At 44.1% G+C, this 18,198-nt stretch overlaps 1 protein-coding gene across 4 annotated transcripts in view; it reads left to right on the top strand.

The window, feature by feature from the left end:
- Nucleotides 1-18,198, top strand: part of UNK (unk zinc finger) — a 45,657-nt gene that overhangs the window by 22,260 nt on the left and 5,199 nt on the right. Inside the window, exons 6-16 of one of the 4 annotated variants that reach the window (XM_053994900.1) lie at nucleotides 849-966; nucleotides 1,902-1,986; nucleotides 3,785-3,927; nucleotides 5,301-5,348; nucleotides 6,222-6,422; nucleotides 10,596-10,664; nucleotides 11,339-11,513; nucleotides 12,651-12,752; nucleotides 14,252-14,440; nucleotides 17,297-17,394; nucleotides 17,896-18,153. In XM_053994900.1, the coding sequence (XP_053850875.1) occupies nucleotides 849-966; nucleotides 1,902-1,986; nucleotides 3,785-3,927; nucleotides 5,301-5,348; nucleotides 6,222-6,422; nucleotides 10,596-10,664; nucleotides 11,339-11,513; nucleotides 12,651-12,752; nucleotides 14,252-14,440; nucleotides 17,297-17,394; nucleotides 17,896-18,153 (1,486 nt within the window). Of the gene's footprint in view, nucleotides 1-848; nucleotides 967-1,901; nucleotides 1,987-3,784; nucleotides 3,928-5,300; nucleotides 5,349-6,221; nucleotides 6,423-10,595; nucleotides 10,665-11,338; nucleotides 11,514-12,650; nucleotides 12,753-14,251; nucleotides 14,441-17,212; nucleotides 17,395-17,895; nucleotides 18,154-18,198 lie in introns of all 4 variants that reach the window. The other 3 variants (XM_053994898.1, XM_053994901.1, XM_053994899.1) reach the window with 3 other exon arrangements.

The following is an 18,198-nucleotide window of genomic DNA, read 5'->3' as shown; positions in this document are numbered from 1 at the left end:
CAGAAACCAGACCCAGCGTCTCTGACACTAATCACATCAGCTGCTAATATTGTTATGCTGGTTCAAGTTGTATTTCGTTTCAAACAGAGAATTAAGCCATGTTTTTTTCATTGGGAAATTGGAAGAAGGGGGAGGAGATGCAATAGCAGCTGGGTGGGGGCTGGGGAAGCAGCAGCCAAGCAGATTATACAGCTGAGGGTGGGGAGCCAAACCTGCCCCCGACCGAGGAATTGTAACATCACAGAATGGTTTGGGTTGGAAGGGACCTTAAAGCTCTTCTTGTTTCACCCCCTGCCATGGGCAGGAACACCTTCCAGTATCCAAGGTTGCTTCAAGCCCCATCCAGCCTGGCTTTGAACAGTTCCAGGGATCCAGGGGCAGCCACAGCTTCTCTGGGCACCCTGTGCCAGGGCCTCACCACCCTCACAGAGAAGAATTACTCCCTTTTATTTAACCTACACCTATTCTTTTTCCATTTAAACCCATTCCCCCTTGTCCTGGCAATCCAGGCCCTTGTCCAAAGTCCCTCTCCAGCTCTCCTGGAGCCCCTTTAGGTGCTGGGACAGGCTCTGAAGTCTCCCTGGAGCCTTCTCTTCTCCAGGCTGAGCACCCCCAGTGCTCCCAGCCTGGCTTCAGAGCAGAGAGACCCTCAGAGCACCTTTTTGGCTCTCTCTGGACTTGCTCCAGCAGGTCCACGTCCTTCTGATGTTGGGGGATCCAGAGCTGGATACAGTCCTCCAGGAGTGGATAAGAGAGGGAGAATCACCTCCCTCCACCTACCCAAAGTAATCAAAACCCAGAGCACACCTGTGAGTCTGATGCCTTCTCCTGCTTCCTTATTTCCACAGATCTTCGCCGTGTCCCAGTGTGAAGCACGGGGACGAGTGGGGAGATCCTAGTAAGTGTGAAAATGGAGACTCCTGCCAGTACTGCCACACTCGCACAGAGCAGCAGTTCCATCCAGAGGTACAGGAACCTCCTCACTCCACTTAGAAAAGCAAAAGCATTCCAGTCTTACAAAGTATATCACTGTGCCAGGTGGGAGAGGATGTGGGCTGCTTGTAGTGTGGTCCTGGGATACAGAGAAGCTGCATGTTGGGAGTAAGTTGCAATTCAGCTTGACAGAATAGACTGTATGGGAGGAGGTAAGAAAAGTGGGAGAAAACTCAAGTATAGGGAGCAGTGTCAGGTATGGGGGTCCTTTGGAAAGCACAATGTGGGTCTGCATGTGAGCAAACAGCATCTCTTTCCTTCACTAAGAGTTCGTGGTTTGTGTTGATAGCACTAAACACCACCAAGCTCTTAGCTGTGAGCATGCCCAGAGCATTCCAATATCCTTACAGAAAGTGTAATTAAGACCTTTTCGTAGTCTGCTTCATGTTACAGTGTTGAAAAGCTTTGTGGGGCCCGTATCTGCACAGTAACCATTGTCACCGCCTGTCAAACTGGGGGGAAAGGGAATAATCCATTTGCTACAGTCCTTGTCAATGGTTTGTTATTTTCCTTGCAAACACGTGGCTGCAACTTTCTGTGCTGTCATCTGTTTCCTACCTTTTGCCATTTGTAATGTCCATGGAGCTTCCAGTGAGTCTGAGGGACTTCATGGCAGATGGTGACCTTTGGGTGAGCTGGTGTGTGGTGGGTTGGTCTCTGGGTGAGCTCTAGCTGTCATGGGCATATTTTGGTGTTTCCAGAGCTATAGTGGGTTTTCCTTTCTTTGAAGCAAAGCACGAAATGGTCACCCTGAGCTCTGCTGGCCTTTGCACCTCTTATCTGTGTCCCTACCTTGCTGTCAAATTTCTTCATAGTACTTCTGTACCTGGTGGTCACTGTTATTTTCTGTTCATTTCTGTTTGGTGTTTTTTTGTTTTGTTTTGTTTGTTTTTTTTTCCCATCCTTAGATCTACAAATCCACCAAATGCAATGATATGCAGCAGTCTGGCAGCTGTCCCCGAGGACCCTTCTGTGCCTTTGCACACGTAGAACGTACGTGCACTACTTCTCTCATCTTTCCTGGATGTTTGAGCTATGGAAAGCTTCTGACCAAGAGAGTTTAAATGTAGAGCTGCAAAACCAGAGCTTCTGTGAAGGGTTAACTTTGATTTCTGTAAAACTGTGCTGATGTGGGAGGTGTTGGCAGAGCTGGAGGCAGTAGGTGGCCTGTAGGACTCAGCCTTTAGCTCTCACTGCTCTGTCTCTTGAAGGATCTCTCTCTGTTCCCTCTCTCCTGCTCAGTTCTCTGGGTGTCAGTTCAGGAGGATGGAAGTGGAGAAAGCTGCTTCTCTTCTGTATATGGATGAACTGTACCTAGCTAAATTGCCAAGTGTCATATCTTAAAAAGCTGAAGATAAAATTGCCATTGTAGATAATTTATTGATCCATTTTTTAAAAGAAAGCTATTTTAGTCTTTATGAAGTTTTACTTAGAGTTTAAGTCTTTAAATCAGGTTGGAGAAGAAAAATATATGGCTTTTTTTTTTTTTACTGCTTTATCTCAAATCCTCTTTTCTCAATAGTTCCCTGACTTATAGGGCATTATTTCATTCCTCACTTTAATCAACTATAAACTAGTGATGTAGTTTTGGTTGTGGAAGTTCTACCTGCAGGTGGTCCTAATATTCATAAATAATGGTTAGTTCCTGTCTTAGGGCTCCTCCTCAGTTGCTGCTCTGCAATCTCACTGCTGAATTTGCAATGATTAGAGCAGGTTATTCACTAGATTCATTCTGATACTGACTCATTACATGGCCTTGAGAAAATCTCTGTTATTTGATTATCCTTTGTAAATGAGGGAATTAGTAATTGCTGCCTTTGACAAGGAATGAGGAGAGTAAATTCCCTACAGGTTGTGCTGTTCCTCTTATAGGAAGCCTTGTTGACAAGCAGTAATTATAGCTGGAGCTGTGGGCTGTAATGGCTCAAAACACAGCAGTGCAGCTACACAGTGGGATCCAGCAAGCTTTAGAAAATGAAATCTTGATAAACGAACAGTGTTTAGCAAACTTCCTTGGGTATAATATAGTATTTTTGTTTAGGGATGCCCTACCCCAAATAAGATTGCTACACTTGATATTATATTACTTAGAACAACCTGTGGCACTTAGGTCATTCCAACTTGGTAATTTCTTGGGCTGTCTTACGGATTTGTATCTTTTAGTCCTTCCTACAAGGTCAACAAGGACAGGCTTAATGCAATTAAAATAACAGGAGTCCATTTATTATATCTACTCTTAGCCTGAGTTTTACTGATTAATAGCAAGAAACCAGCATTTTGAGGATATTGAAATATAGATGTAGTGTCAGTTCTATAGTTTTTTGTGAAGATGCTGAGTGTTAGATGTAAATCCTACAAACCTACAGCATCTCTACCTTCCAAACCAGGGTTACTTTTTGTAATGATTTGTACTGAGCACAGATGGAAACTTTAACTCCCTCAGCTAATTATAATGCACCCATCAACTCTGTGCCAAGCAAAGAAGGAAACTCTGCTTAGTTCAAGAGAGCTGAATGAATAACACACAATTCATCCAGGGAAGATAATTTTGGAGCAGCATTAATGAGCTAAAGAGCAGCACAGTGTGTATGTGATGACAGTAAAAATGTGAGGAATATTAGATAAGCAAACAGGCCAAATAAGCTTTCTCCGTACTTCTACATTTATAAGTAGGTGCTTGTGGAGTATTTTTTTCTCTCAGGAATATCTGTGTGTTCTTGTTGCTGAATGTTTTGTGCTCCATGGCAATGGCTGAGCTTTGAGTGGTGTTCCTGTGCTTTGTCTCCTGCAGAGCCAGCACTCAGTGAAGATTTGCAGCAATCCTCAGCCGTGTCCAGCCCCACCCAGACAGCACCTGTGATGTACATGCCCTCAGCAGCTGGGGACTCTGTTCCAGTCAGCCCTTCCAGTCCACATGCCCCAGACCTTAGCAATGTATGTAGCCCTGTGGAGTAGCCTTGTCCATACTGTGCAAACCTGTGTTTCTCTGAGTCTGTTCTTTCTCCCAAGAAAAGTATCCAAAAGCCCAGAGGATATGAGATTTTTCTCCTAGTTCTCAGCTCCATGCTTTTTGGAGGGATATGGTTTTGGGTTTTTTTTTTTTGTTTTTTTTTTTTTGTTTTTTTTTTTTTGTTTTTTTGTTTTTTTGTTTTTTTTTTTTTGTTTTGTTTTGTTTTGTTTTGTTTTGTTTTGTTTTGTTTTTTTTTTGCACATACATTCAGTGGCTTTAGTATTGTCCTCTCACCTATAAAAATTCCAGGCCTTCCTTTCTGTGCAGGGTTTGTTGATGTACTTTCAGGAAAGTGGAATACATCCGCACATGCAGTCCAGCTCCTTCCTGTTTGGAGGTACATATTGGGCTTAGCTTCCAAGACCTATAATTAAAGGCTGTGAGCCAACAGCCTCTAAAGTACATAACTACAATTGAGTTTGTTTACATATGTAATCTCAGAGCCTTAGCCTGTGCATATTGTGTGTTGCATTATAGGATATCCTTAGTTCCCTCCCTCTTGTACTTCTGGAGATAGCTAAACTCTGGGATATGTTTCAGTAATGCCCCCAGATTGTTGGTAGGTAGTTGTCCATACAAGAAAGATGATGTCTAAGTGCTGAACAGATAGTCAGAGTCAGATTAGAAACCCATGGAATGCTAGACCACATTTTACTTAGCTTTTTCTTTTTTTTTTCTTCTTTCCTGTTTGTACTGCACTTGATAAAGTGTGTAACCTTTTCAAATGGTTGGCTGAGATTTTGAGAAGGTACAAGACATGAATTTAACTCATTTGAAACAGAACAGACTGAGGTGAACTCATCTAGGACCTCTGCTTTATTTTATTCCCTCTCTTTGAAAAGAGAGGCTGTGTTTGAGCCAACCTAGCAGTTCATAGCTGTCCTGAATTGGATTGCAGGTAGAATTCCAAACAGATCTTGAAAAAGGGCATAACATTGTCTCTTACTAAATAACACTGGAAAGCAATAAAAACCAAAAGCCTCCATCTTATGAAGGTATCATTTAAATTCTCTGAAAACTGCAGGGCAGTTGAAGATATCTCCTACTTGTAGGCTGTTTAGGTCTTGTCTATCTCAAGCTCTTAGTCTTTTAAGCAGTCTTTCCTAATCCTTGGATATGTGCCAAATGGCAGCACATGTCTGTCTATGACTTCATCACTCCACAGGGCATCTGCATGTAGCTTGCAAACAAATATGGCTTTGCTGGTGATCATTTTACATGATGAATTAATCAGAGAAAAAGGTCCCTGTAGCAGCCAGCCTCACATGGCCTGTTCTGTTTTGTATTTGTACTGTAGGTGTGGAATAAATCAGGAACTCTGCCAACTAGCCCCACCTCCACCACAGTGAGTAGTTATCTTTGTGACTGTAGGGAAGCGTGGACAGCAGAATGTCTGTATAAAAATAAAATAAAAACACTGTAGGCTGCTCCTTTTTTTTTACCTAATGCCAGCCCAGACTGTGCCACATTGGAATCTGTGATGTCTGAAGCACAGTCGTGCTTGCCAGTGGAGGCAAATAATTCCTTGTCCCAGAGAAATGGGATATCTGTGTTCATCCAGATGGACACATTCTCTAAAACTCAACTTCCTTTGCTGCTGTCTCTGGCTTCATCTACAGTGCAAAACTAGCCTTGTTGCATGTGATTGTGATCCCTGGTATTAGTCCAAAAAATGGAAGTGTTGGAAATCATTGGGTTTTTATTTAATGCAGCTGTTGATACCTGCCTGACTTGTGTCTGCATTAAATCCTGGAGATTTCCAACTGGAAAGCAAAAAACAGCATATTACATATAGCTCAGATATGCCTGATTGTTGTGACTGCCACAGCACCTTTCCAGGTTCCACAACACTACCCAGAGTCAGACAGGAGCCACTGTAGCCTAAGGAAAGGGAAGAGTGTTGTGGTCATGTTGGGAACCTGATCAGTCACCTCTGAGGCCTCAGAAAGAATAAATGTCACTAGAGTTGTAGGTTAGATTTTCCAAGACTGCACTCCAAAGTAACAACAATGAAACCATGATTGTGGGACTGTGTAAATTCAGTGGAGCTTTTTCCTGTTTTTTTAATGAGTGTTTAGTGGAAGCTTGTATGGTTGTGTTGGCTGTCAGTGTAATCGATCTACAAACAGTGACGTGATTGAGCACTTCCATGGATGCCTCTCTTTGAGCAGTTCCTGCTGTCTGGCTCTACTTTCCTGACACTTGTTCCCTCTGTTAGATTCTTTGTAGGAACAGCAGTCTTGGAAGCCCATCTAATATATGTGGGTCTCCTCCTGGTGCCATTGGGAAGCCCCACAGCTTGGAGACCATTGGTTTTCCTCCAGACTCAGTCACAGCAGCTGGCAGCTACAAGAAAGCACCGGGGTTTGAGCGAGAAGATCAGGTTGGGGCCGAGTATTTGAAGAGTTTCAAATGCCAGGTTAGTGGGGAATATTGGCTGGAAGAATTGGGGGGGATGAAAAACAATAAGAAATTGCCCAGTCTAGCTTGAATGGGGTTTTGTTTCTGATGGAACAAAAGTGGAAAGCACTGTTCTCATATGAGCAGTTTCTGGATCTCTGCTCTTGCTTTCAGTCTCCCTTCTAGCCTCTTTCATCTCACATCTGGTCTTGTCTCCCTTGCTGCCATCACACACCCAGTTTCTAGAAGTCAAGCTGCTGCTTGTTTTCCTAACCCCTCTCAACTTCTGTCTTGTGTTGACCCACATCACTTCTTGCTCTTTCTTTTTCCATGTTTAGGTCCTTGCCAGGAGTTGCTGTCTTTTGCTGTATTGTCTCATGGAAACTCATCCTTCCTTCTGTCTTTCCACTCCAAACTCTTACCTTGGTCTCCATGACTTGGTTTGTCCTCTGTTCACCATTCCTCTGATGTATTAAAGATGTCATGTTAGTTGTCTCTTGTTTCTGTGGCTGTATCATTCTGATCCTTGACTCTCTCCTGTGGCTTCTGTATTAAATTAGAATTCCTCATTCTTATTTGAAGAACCCTCTGAATATTACCCAGCCCACATCTCTTAATGACTTTCCCTCTTATCCCTTTTGGATATCCCAGTCTTGCCTTGCTGCTCCCTCCTTCTTGTTCCTGGTAATATGACTTATTCATGCTGCTACCTAGGCCTGGAACAATCTCTTCCATCTCTTTTGCCACACGTGAGCTTTTTCACAGTCAGTTTCTTGCTGTGAATTTCCTTTCTTGGTGTTAAAATTAATAGATTCTCTGTACCACCCCTTCCAACCTGAGCCTAACCCAGAGCTTGGGTTTTTAGTTCAGTTTTTATTTCTCACTGGGTTGGTAATTTTATCTTGATTTAGGGGGAGGGGAATAGCTACTTCTATGAGGAGGTGCCCGCAAATATCTCCTACAAGTTCTTTTGGACAAGAGTATAAAAAGGAGTAAGAATACCAGGTCTGTGTTGCCTGAGAACAGAGAGGACGAGAAGTGCTGCTTTCAGCCTGACTGTTTTCACTTTGGTCTGTGACATTAAAGAAGTCAGTCTTAATGAGCCTGTACTGCTGTGAGAAAACTGTGGAAATATCCTGTCCAGACAAGGTCTTGCATAAAATAGTTGAATTTAGAAGCAGACTCCATGGGTTTTATTTATTTTTATGGCTTTGGGAAAATATGGCCAAGCTTTGCAGTAGGGCCAGTCTTGAGCACTGTTTAGTCTAATTAAAATGATGCAGTGACAAATCCAGATTAAGCTATATGCATGTGTGCTCTCTTATCAATGCTCCCTTTGTCTGGCCTAAGGGGGATGTGCCTTTGGAAACTGCAAATTGATGCAACACATCTTTGGGGGTAAAGAGCAGAGCATGCTGTGATCTTGGCACTTCTTGCAGGCACAGCAGCTTGTAACAGTTGTTTAGAAACAAAAGGAAAAACATGTCCTCGTTCTCTGTGGCCTCTGCTGCAAAGGAGGAGTGAACCCAGAGCTGAAGGACTGAGAGAACCCCTGTCTGCTGCCAGCAGAGGCAGGGTGCCAAGGAGGCCCTGCTTTGGAGAAAACGGGCAGCAAGCCTAAGCCAAGGAGAAAGGGGATAGAGCATGAATAGGACTTCTAAAAGGAGGACCAGATGATGAGCATTTGTATCTGAAGTCAGATCTGTGCTACAAAGTTACTATATTCATGTAACTGCTCAATTATGTGGCTTTAATTAAGCAAAACCTGTGTTAAATAGGAATAAATAGCTATTAAGGTATAGACAGAAGTAATCACAGTTGCCTTATGCTAGGCTTCTACAGACAAGATTAGGTGTCTCATAAGTGTCCTGATTTAATTTTACTTTAATCTATAATTACTTACTTTTAAATTTCTACTGTAATTCCCTTTGGCTGCAGTGGGCACCAGAGATTCTCAAATACCCTGCAAATTAGATCAATAATGAGGCATTTAACTTTGTCAGCTCCTGTGTGAAAACGTCAGAGACACTCTGGCTCAGTTCTGCAATGGCCTTGTCATTTTTCCCCTGTAGAATTGGTACAAATATTTTCTCACTTATTAGAATGAAAAACACACCTTCAGTCTTAATAGATTCCACATAGTTTATGGTAAGCCTGAGCCAGCAGTTAAAGCTAAAAATACTTTACCCAAGTCCCAAAAGATTTAGCAAGCTGGAAAAATGCTGGCTGCACTGGAAAGACTTGAATGCCACGACCAGGAGGTGTTCCCAAGTCTTGACACACAGCACAGTAGGTTTGTTCCATGCTGGTCAGAAAACATTTAGTTTCACTCAAAATTTATGTCCCTTGTTCTCTTCCCTGACTGCAACAGAGTGAGCTGGAGAATTTCAGCCTGTCCTTTGAATGTTTGTCTCGATGTGTGCCCTTTCTAATGTTATTCAGAGCTAAAGGAGACTGGCTTAATGGTGACATTTTGCTTGCTCTGTTTTTCCCTTGTGTTGTGTGACTTCCAGGCATTGGGAATTGGGGCTAACTTGGAAATATGTTCACTTTTCTCATCAAAGAAAAAAAAAAGCCCTCTGAGCAAGGCTTAACTGCAGCAGAGCCAGCTCCCCATGCTGGCAGGAAGCCTCTCAGTGGGGGCATGGCTGCGTGTGTGCCCTCCCCTCAGCTGCTGACGTCTGAGATAGCACATTTTGTGTTCAGCTGAGTGTCAGACAGGGCAGGGCTGGGTAATGCAGCAGCAGCCTTATCAGACACTGACAGAGCACAGCTCTCACACACAGAGGACAGCCAGCCCATCATGGGCTCCTGTGTCATGAACATGTTCAGGAAAATGTGAGAGAACTCTGCAGAAGGATCTTTGTGTCCATCTCCCAGCTGCCTGTCTGCCAGGCTTTGACCTCTCTGTCTGCCCACGGGCATAGAGCTGAGCAGAGAAAATGATTTAATGAAGTAAAACCAAGGGAGGGATTCTTGCACTGCTCTTTTGCCTGTCTGGTTACATCACCCCTCTCCAGCACTCATTTATCTTTGTCATGAGACTGTTCAGCCAAGAAGTCAAGGGGTATCACTTCAGCTCAGGGTGGTGCCTCATGTGCTGTTGCACATCATGCCTCAGTTTCCTGCAGAGATGCTGCCTGCCTGGATTTGGGATAAAAATCACGCTTGCTTTATGGCTGGAATGTGTCTGTGTTTCACACTGGGGCGGTTGGGGAGTGAGTAAACAAGCAGGGTTGATTCCCATCACCTTTTTGCTGCCTCTCTGTGCCCAGAGGGTGGGATTGATCTCCCTGTGCCATGTCACAGCATGGGAGGAAGGGAGCAAGGCCTGCAGACAGACTGACAGGCTCCTGAGGCCACTTCCCAGCTGAATCCCAGCAGAACTGACTGATGTTGCAAGGCAAGAGAGTTGATACTCATTAAAGATATAATACAGGAAGGACCTTAAGCTGATTTTTTAGCCTGGATAGTGGGATTCCAAATGTGTATTGGCATTCATGCAGTTTTGCAGTTCCAGACAGCCTTGGCCTCACTTAGGTTTTCTACCTTTGAGCTCTTATGTTAATGGATGAGGGGAGGATTTTTTGTAAAGTTAATTTGGTGATGTTGCTTTGAAAATTGGTTAGTTATCACTGTGTTTTACTTCGCAATCCTAGCTGGGAGCTGGAAAAGTTTGAGGAAAAACATAATCTACATACTTTTATTATCCCCAAACTGAAAAATATTTGCATAATTTAATGCAGTGTGCCTCCCACCATTTCTGGCCCTTTCTGGGTGTTAGATGCAGTAGGGCTGATGAGTTAGTTATAGCAAGGCAAAATAATTTGGTTTTGATCTTGGTTCTTAGGATGTGCTTTGTGCTAGCAGGGGTCTTACAGCAGCATTAAAGGCAAGTGTCACTGTGACAAGTCTCTGCATAACTCTAGGAGTGATGTCTTGCTATACAGAAAGCAAATTTCTTGAAATGTTTTCAGTTTGCTGTGCTTTTCCTCTCCTCAAATTCTCCAGTGTCTTGAGCAGCCCAAGAGAGGAGTGGACTGTGTTTCCCATGGCCTCTCCAAAGCCAGCAGCCAGCCATTTTTGATTTTGCTAAATAACCCCTCTGCTTATCTTTTTTTTTTTTTTTTTTTTTTTTTTTTTTTTTTTTTTTTTTTTTTTTTTTTTTTTTTTTTTTTTTTCTTTACTGCAGCAAGCAAAAATGAAGTCCCACTCCCTGGAACACAGGAGCCAGGAGCAACCTTTGTTACAGCCCAAACAGGTACGGAACTGCTGGCAGGGCTCTGAACCCAGCTCAGGGCTTCCAGTACCACAGAGAAATCTGTGGATCCAGACAGCTCTGCAGGGAGTAACTAACAGTCCAGACACCATTAGGGGTGCACAGCTGGAGGGATTACTTTATGAAGATGGGGTGATTTGCTGGAGGTGTTATTTGTGAGTAGTTAGACCTGAGTGAATTCAGGGTAGATTCATAGGGCTGGACTGTGCAGGAGAGAGTCTTCAAATTACAGAAAATTGAGCTGGAATGGATCTCAGGAGTCATCTAAGTTCAAGGATTTGGCAAAGGGAATTTAATATCAGGTTCTAAGTCGTGTGCTGAACTAAGTCTGAGTGAGTGATTGTGTGGCCCATGGCTGTGATTGCATGCAACCTGTGGGTCACAGGAGTTAATTCTGGGGCAGCCTGAAAGATGTTTAGAATACTGGGGAGGGGGGAGGGACATAGAATGGAGAACAGTCGACAGAAATTAAAGAAAAGCTGTTAATCTCTCCCCACCCCCAGCCCAGTGGTAGCAGTAGCCATCTGTCAGGTTGGAAGCAGGCAGGAAACAGGTTTGCTGCTGGCATTTGGCTCCTTCCTGCACGTTTCTGAAGGGGTTGTTCTATAAAGTTGTTTTATTTCCTACTTCTTTCGCTTTCCACTCTCTTGTTTCAGGACATCCTGGGCATTCTCCCAGTGGGGAGCCCACTGACATCCAGCATCTCCTCTAGTATCACCTCCAGTCTGGCTGCAACCCCCCCGAGCCCCGCCGGCACCAGCAGCATTCCAGGCATGAATGCCAATGCCCTTCCCTTCTATCCAACCAGTGACACCGTTGAGTCTGTCATAGGTAACTTTGCCTTTTTCACTTATGAAAATAGGGCTTCCTCAGCCATGGATCTCCAGGTATGAGACTTGGAATAACATGGGTGTTCCAGTGACCTCCAGTTTTCCGTGTCTGTCAGTGCTGGCAGATTCCTGAAGCTTGTTCTGTGACTGTGACACATCTGATGTTTCCTGCAGGTCATTTTGGATGAAATTCACCCACGGGACCAACTGAAGGCCTCTGAGCCACTCACTCAGAATGTCCATGGTGTAAAAGGGCCTTAGTTTTAGCTTTGTCAAAGTGACAAAGAGGTCTTGGACTAGGCAGGAAATCACAGGGGCATTTTCCACAGTTACAACCCCTCAGTTCTAAATGACAATTTTATAGCCAGAGCTACCACCAGGTAGATTGTAAGGACTTTGCCCTTTGTAGAGTGTAGGACAGAGGCTGTAAGAGAAAGGGCAACAGGAGAGTCCAGAGAGTGGAGTCACTCTTAGATAGGCACAGGCTTTTTGGTCACCTGTTTTTCTTCTTCCTTTTTTTTCTTTTTTTTCCCCTTTTTTTAATTAAATGTAACATTTCTGAGGTGATCTCACTAATTTGTTAAAAATAATAATAGAAATGAGTGGGCATGTGTGGGATGGAATTATATTGATCATCATTAGTGATGAGGCATGTTCAAATAGATGTAACAGTTTCAGGCATTAATAAGCTTTATTTTACCCAATATGAGAACCTCAGAGGTGTTTTTCAAGTGTTCCCTTCTCCTGGTATTTCTTTTCCAAGTGGCTTTTCGGGAAAGTAGGGACAAAGCACAAACCAGACCCAGACATGCCATAAGCCAGTGTTCCTGTACGTAAGGGACAGACTTAAAAGAGCAGTTTGGGGAAGACTTATGGGATCTGCTGTTAATTAATCAGATTTTTGTTTTCATATACCATTCGGGAATACTTTTAAGACAAAAAGAAACACATCAGGTTAAAGAACCTGAACTGAAAAGCTGCCCATGACACTTCTGCCAAACCATCTGAGAGCAGGATGGAGAGTAGGGCCCTGAGAGGTAGCAAGCACAGGCTCCTCTGCATGTAGGCTCTTTGGGCCACCCTATCTCTTGAAGTTGTTGGTCCTTTATAACATAATTGGTACCTCTGTGTCTGGCAGAGTCTGCCTTGGATGACCTGGACCTGAATGAATTCGGAGTGGCTGCCCTGGAGAAGACATTTGACAGCAGCACAGTGCCCCACACGAGTGGCATCATGATAGGTACATGAAAGCAACAGAGCTTTCTTTATCTTCTGCCAAGCAGTGTTGCCCAGTCACCTCAGTGGAGCCAGCCCAACCAAGCTTTAAAACCAGTCCCAAAATTACATTGGTTAAAACAGCAATTACAGCAAACTCTGGCAACCCCTGAGCATCTTTGAAGTGAGAGCTTGCCCTTACTGACTAGCAGAGCTGAGCTGTTGCCATTGGGCCCAGCTGTCTTGGGGATGTTTCTTGAGACTGAATGGGACTTGCCTGATTTTTTTTCCCCTTTTTTCTTTATTTCTCCTTTTTTTCTTTCTTTTTCTTTTTTCTTTTTTCTTTTTTTTTTTCTTGAATGTGTAAGTGGACTCCAGAAGGCATCTGATGCATTTCAAATCAGGCCAAATTATAACAATTTGCATCTTAAGCAGCAAACTCTCCCTAGCTGTAACAGGAAACTCACTGACCTGGTAATGCCATCCATCTGTCAGAGTGTCATCATGGTCTGCTGATTTGGTTCCTGTAATGTCTGTCTCATTTTGATACATGGAGGTAGGCTAAGGCCTCTTCTACCTGTCTCTGATGGGTGTCCAGGGAAAAAAGAAATGTCTCGTAACTTTTTTGGAAGTGGTTGTAGTTTCTGGCTACCCTTGCTGTGTAAAGCAGCTGTTTGAGCAGGAGCTAACTGGTTGTCTGAAGGTTTCCAAGGGAACTGCACTGCCTGGAGCTGTATTGAGGTAGGAAAGGACCCGTGGAAAGAATATCACTTCCACTTCCCTGCCAAAGATTAGAGCCTGTTGGAGGTTTACTGTCCCTGACTGCTGCCAGCCCTGCTGCTGCTGCTCCCCACCTGCAGTGCCTTAGGGATCCTCCCCTTCTCCCTCTCTTCACATCAGGCCTGGGTGTTACCTGGTGACCTTCTAAGGAGGGACGTAGATGAGGACAGAGCAGGGCTGAGATCTCCCTAAATCTATGAGTGGCAGGCAGAACAGCCTCTGGTGTAAGGGAAGTTAATGTCTTTTGTGATTAGGCTTTTGTTTATTTGGGGTTTTTTATTACTGATAGATTCAGGCACTCAGGTATGTGTAATTACAGCTAGTCACTGGTTTTTAGTGGTTGAGATCATGGTGGTCTTCTCACTACAGGTTGTTTGGAAGTATAAAGGCAGAGGCACATGTTTCAGAAGTGAATTTTTCGTGACAAAGTATTTCACCAGATACCAAATTCATCTTCTCTAGACTGACAGGGACTGAGCTCTGCTCAGAAAACCTTTTGTTCCTTGGCCACTGAAAGAGTAATCCATTGAATTGTGGAGGGTTTTAACCTATGTGGGTCATGGGATGGCAGCTTCAGTGCTCCTCTTAAAGGCTGAGAGGGGATGAAACCTCAGGAGAAGTGGAGGGAATCCCAAGGGGCTCAGGGAGGAGAAAGGGAACCTGACACCTCCTGCTCTGAACTCCTGCCTGTGCCCACACCTCATGGTCATACATAGCCATCCTCTCTGTGTGTTCTTTGTCCAGGTGGGAGTTTGCTGCAAAGTTCTGCTCCTGTAAATATCCCCGGGTCCCTTGGAAGCTCTGCCTCCTTTCACTCCGCCTCTCCTTCTCCACCGGTCAGCCTCTCATCGCATTTCCTCCATCAGCCCCAGGGACACTTAAGCCAGTCAGAAAACACGTTCCTGGGGACATCAGCTTCTCATGGATCATTAGGTAAATGCACAGTGTGTGTGTCCCATGTACATGCCTGTCTGTGCCATGTAAGTATTTTCTTTTCAGTTGGCTTTAATTTCAATGTGTTACTTCACTGCTGCCATGTATCTCTTCTTCCCATGAGAACAGCAACGGGACTGAAAGCTGTTTCACCAAAAGTCAGCTAATACCTCATGAACAAGGCAGCAATTCCTTCTTCTTCCCTTGTTTCTGGCTGGGAAAAAGGGGCACATAGGTTAATTGCCTTGCTCTGATGATGCCTTTCAGGGAAAAGAGCTCTGTCTTTTCCAGCACCAGCAAAACAGTGCTTTGCTGAGATTTCATGTAAAACTCAGAGCTGGGTCTTCAGTTCAGTTTAGATTGCAGTTTGCCCTTGGGACTGCTTGTGGGCCAGATTTGCTTCTGGGAGCTCTAGAGCAGGCCTGGGCCGCTGGAATTTTTTCTTCTGTTTGACACTCTGCACCAGTTCTGCAGTGTGGACTTTCCAAAAAGTCAGTGTTTCAGTTTTTTCCCCTTTGCTCCTTCCCCTCCTCGAGGGTCTTTCTCCTGCATGAGGGACTGAAGAAAGAGAAATTACTTTGGAGCTTCAGCTGTATCAGGAAGAAGAGGGAATTTAGCAGACACATCTGTTTTATTATCAAGACACGGGATTACCTTGAGAAATAAAACTGTTTGGCCTCCAGGCTACAGGGACACCAGTTCTGCTCATTTCTGTTTGTAACAGTAAATATTAATTCTCTCTATTGATGCTAGACATAAATGCCTCTTAAAATCTGAGATACGCTTTAATCTTTACTATTCAGCTTAACCTAATAAAACGATTATATGCTTGTGTAAGCTCTTTCTGCATGCACTTATCTGTGTAACTGCATCCCTTGTTTGCACAGCCCAGGCCCATGCTTCCATGCTTGCCATTGCTGCTTGTTTGGCTTTAACAGCTTTTATAATTACTGTAATAAAAGACATCAGAGGCCATCTCTGCTCTTAATTAGGTTGAGGCTGGCTGTTTGTCCCAGTTTTTGTAAGGAAAGAAAAAATTGCTGTTTCAGAAGAATGAATTATGCTTATCTTGACTGTGTATTTATACAAATAAAAAGCCAAAAATTGTGGGAAATTCACAAATGCATTTAAATAATTTATTTATAAAATATATTTTCCCATAAACATAACAAATCCTTTGCTGGGATTTTGAGAAGACATTTAAATAGTATCTTAGCAGTTGGCAATCATCTGTTCCATTTAACTTAGTGAATGCACATAACATGTCAAGTGTGTAATTATCACTTATTTGTATTGAAATTGAGTTAAAAATACCTAGTTCTGGGCTGGTTTCCACTGTGCTAGGTGCAAAATGTGCAGAGAAGGCTTTCCTGCCCAAAGGGGCTTGATACTTCCAATGCAAAATGAGAACAGGAGATGGAAAGAGGGAGTTAAAACAAATTACAAGATCAACCTGGTCAGCACTGTGGCAGAATTTGTGGCTTGCCAGCATTCTGCCTAATGCTGGATTCCCATTCAAGAAAACTCGGGTTTAAAAAATAAAATGTGAGTTGGGATTCCATTAAAACTTCTTGCTTTCAACTGAGCACCCTTCAGAGCAGCTGAAATGGATCTGTGGTAAGTGGCCTGAGCCAGCAAAGATCCCTTGCTGCTTTGCTGAATGAGTTCATGTGCCTAAGCCCTTGGTGAAGACAATTTTGTCACTATTTGTGTCTTGGCTGGGAAGTCAGTGGTGCTGGGATAGACCTCAGTGAGAGGCTCTTGATTCCAGGGTTCACTTGCAGGCACAGTTTAGCTGCTATGAGATCAGAATTATCAATTGCATCTCGATTTAGGAATATTCCCTGCCACTGGTGAGCACCACTGCATGAAAATTACTCCCACATCAAATTGGAGCAAACTGTGTGGGTCAGAGTCCACACTCTGTCTCAATATTACCTTTTCCTACTAGTTTTTCCCTGAATGCAAAGTGTGGGTACCTATTTTAAGTGAAAGTTATTGAAAGAGTATGAACATTGGACTCTAGAAAAATAGCCAGTTTTGTCTGCAACTGATATTCTGCTCCTTTGTCTCCTAAGCCTTGAATTTCTTCCTGAAAAGACAGTTTATTTGAACAAGCTAAAATAGGGAAATGGCTAATTAGTTTTCTTTGATGCTGGTCACTAGCTCAGTGCTAGAACTCTGCAGAGGACAGAGCAGATACAGATACTATTGTCTCTACTTGTTTATAAACAGGATTTTCCAGTTCTGTTCCTTGTGTATAGAAGCAGTAATGACTTGGAGCATTTTTGTGTCACTGTTTGGAAGTGAGATTCCTTTTCTAAGCCCCACACTGAGGAGACAAAAGCAGAGATTTCTTAGGGTGTAGGGTGGGAGGAAGCACCACCTGGGCTTTGTGAACCAACTCAGGTGGCTGTGATGCACTGAAAATTGAGAGGTAGAAGCAGGTCAGGGGTTCCCCTGAAAGAAGGGGCATTCAAGCTGACAGTCAGCTTTGCTGTAAAAGTGATGCTTCTAAAAACAGCCTGATTCAAGAGTTGCTTCCACTCAGTGTCATGGTTCCTCCCTGCATCACTAAAGATGAGTGTGTGAAATTTCCCTATAAAGTCCCTCTGTGATGAACTCTGGGCACAGGGGGATGAAACTGATTCTTAAGATGAACCTTTTATCCTATTTGCACATTTTTGAATCCTGGATTTCACAGGGTTAGGGAGGAAATGGGGAAATTGCCAGCACCTGTGACATAACCCTCTCTATTTCCCTGTGAAACAGGTTTAAATGGGATGAACAGCAGCATATGGGAACACTTTGCTTCGGGGAGTTTTTCGCCCAGTACCTCACCTGCATTTCTGTCAGGTCCAGGTGCTGCGGAGATGGCACGGCTACGACAAGAACTGGATGAGGCCAACGGCACAATAAAGCAGTGGGAAGAGTCTTGGAAACAAGCCAAGCAGGTACTTGGGCAAATCCTGGGATTAGGGAGTGTAAAGGAATAGAGGGTGTCAGCCTTTCAACAGGCTCTTTCTGGCCATGGAGGTGATGGACAGAGCTGTAGGTTTTACAGGTGCTCAGCATTCTTTCCTCTCCCTTGGAAATCACCAAATCACTTTGGCCTGGTGCGTTCAGGTGCTGGAATTGCAAGGCCAAACAGATGCCCTGAAGTGTTTGACAGTCTCTCAGACCTTTGATCCACGATAATTTATCAGTATGCAGAGTTCATCCCCTGAACACTGTGAGCCAGATGAGTAGAACCACAGCCCAAGCAGATGGGGTATATGGAACAAGCAGTGCCTTGAAGTAAGGCTCCAAACGTGTTTCAGAATTTGGGAACAGGCCAGATTGGTCAGAACTGGTGTGAGGAGGGTATGGAAATTGATAGTTTTGCCTGGGTTTCTCTTTGGAGACAGACCAAGTTTTCAGACTGCTTCTTTTACCCTCTTTGTTGGGACTTGCAGGCTTGTGATGCTTGGAAAAAGGAGGCAGAGGAAGCAAATGATCGCGCCAACACAGCTAACATGGAATGTGAACTGGCCCGGGAGCAGAGGGAAGCCTTGGAGCTGCAAGTGAAGAAACTGCAGGAGGAGCTGGAGAGGATCCACACCGGGCAGGACCCGCAGTTCCTGCGCTCCTTCTCTGACCTGGAGACGCTCTCGCTCTCGTCGCTCTACACCCTGCAGAAACAGCTGCGGGCAAACCTGGAGAAAGTGGACAAGGTGAGTGCCAGGGCCTGGCAGGGCAGGGCTCTGCCCTCTCTGCTC

The sequence above is a fragment of the Vidua macroura genome, chromosome 19 (genome assembly GCF_024509145.1).
Source record: "Vidua macroura isolate BioBank_ID:100142 chromosome 19, ASM2450914v1, whole genome shotgun sequence".
NCBI lineage: Eukaryota > Metazoa > Chordata > Aves > Passeriformes > Viduidae > Vidua > Vidua macroura.
This window is presented reverse-complemented; position numbering and strand designations above follow the sequence as displayed.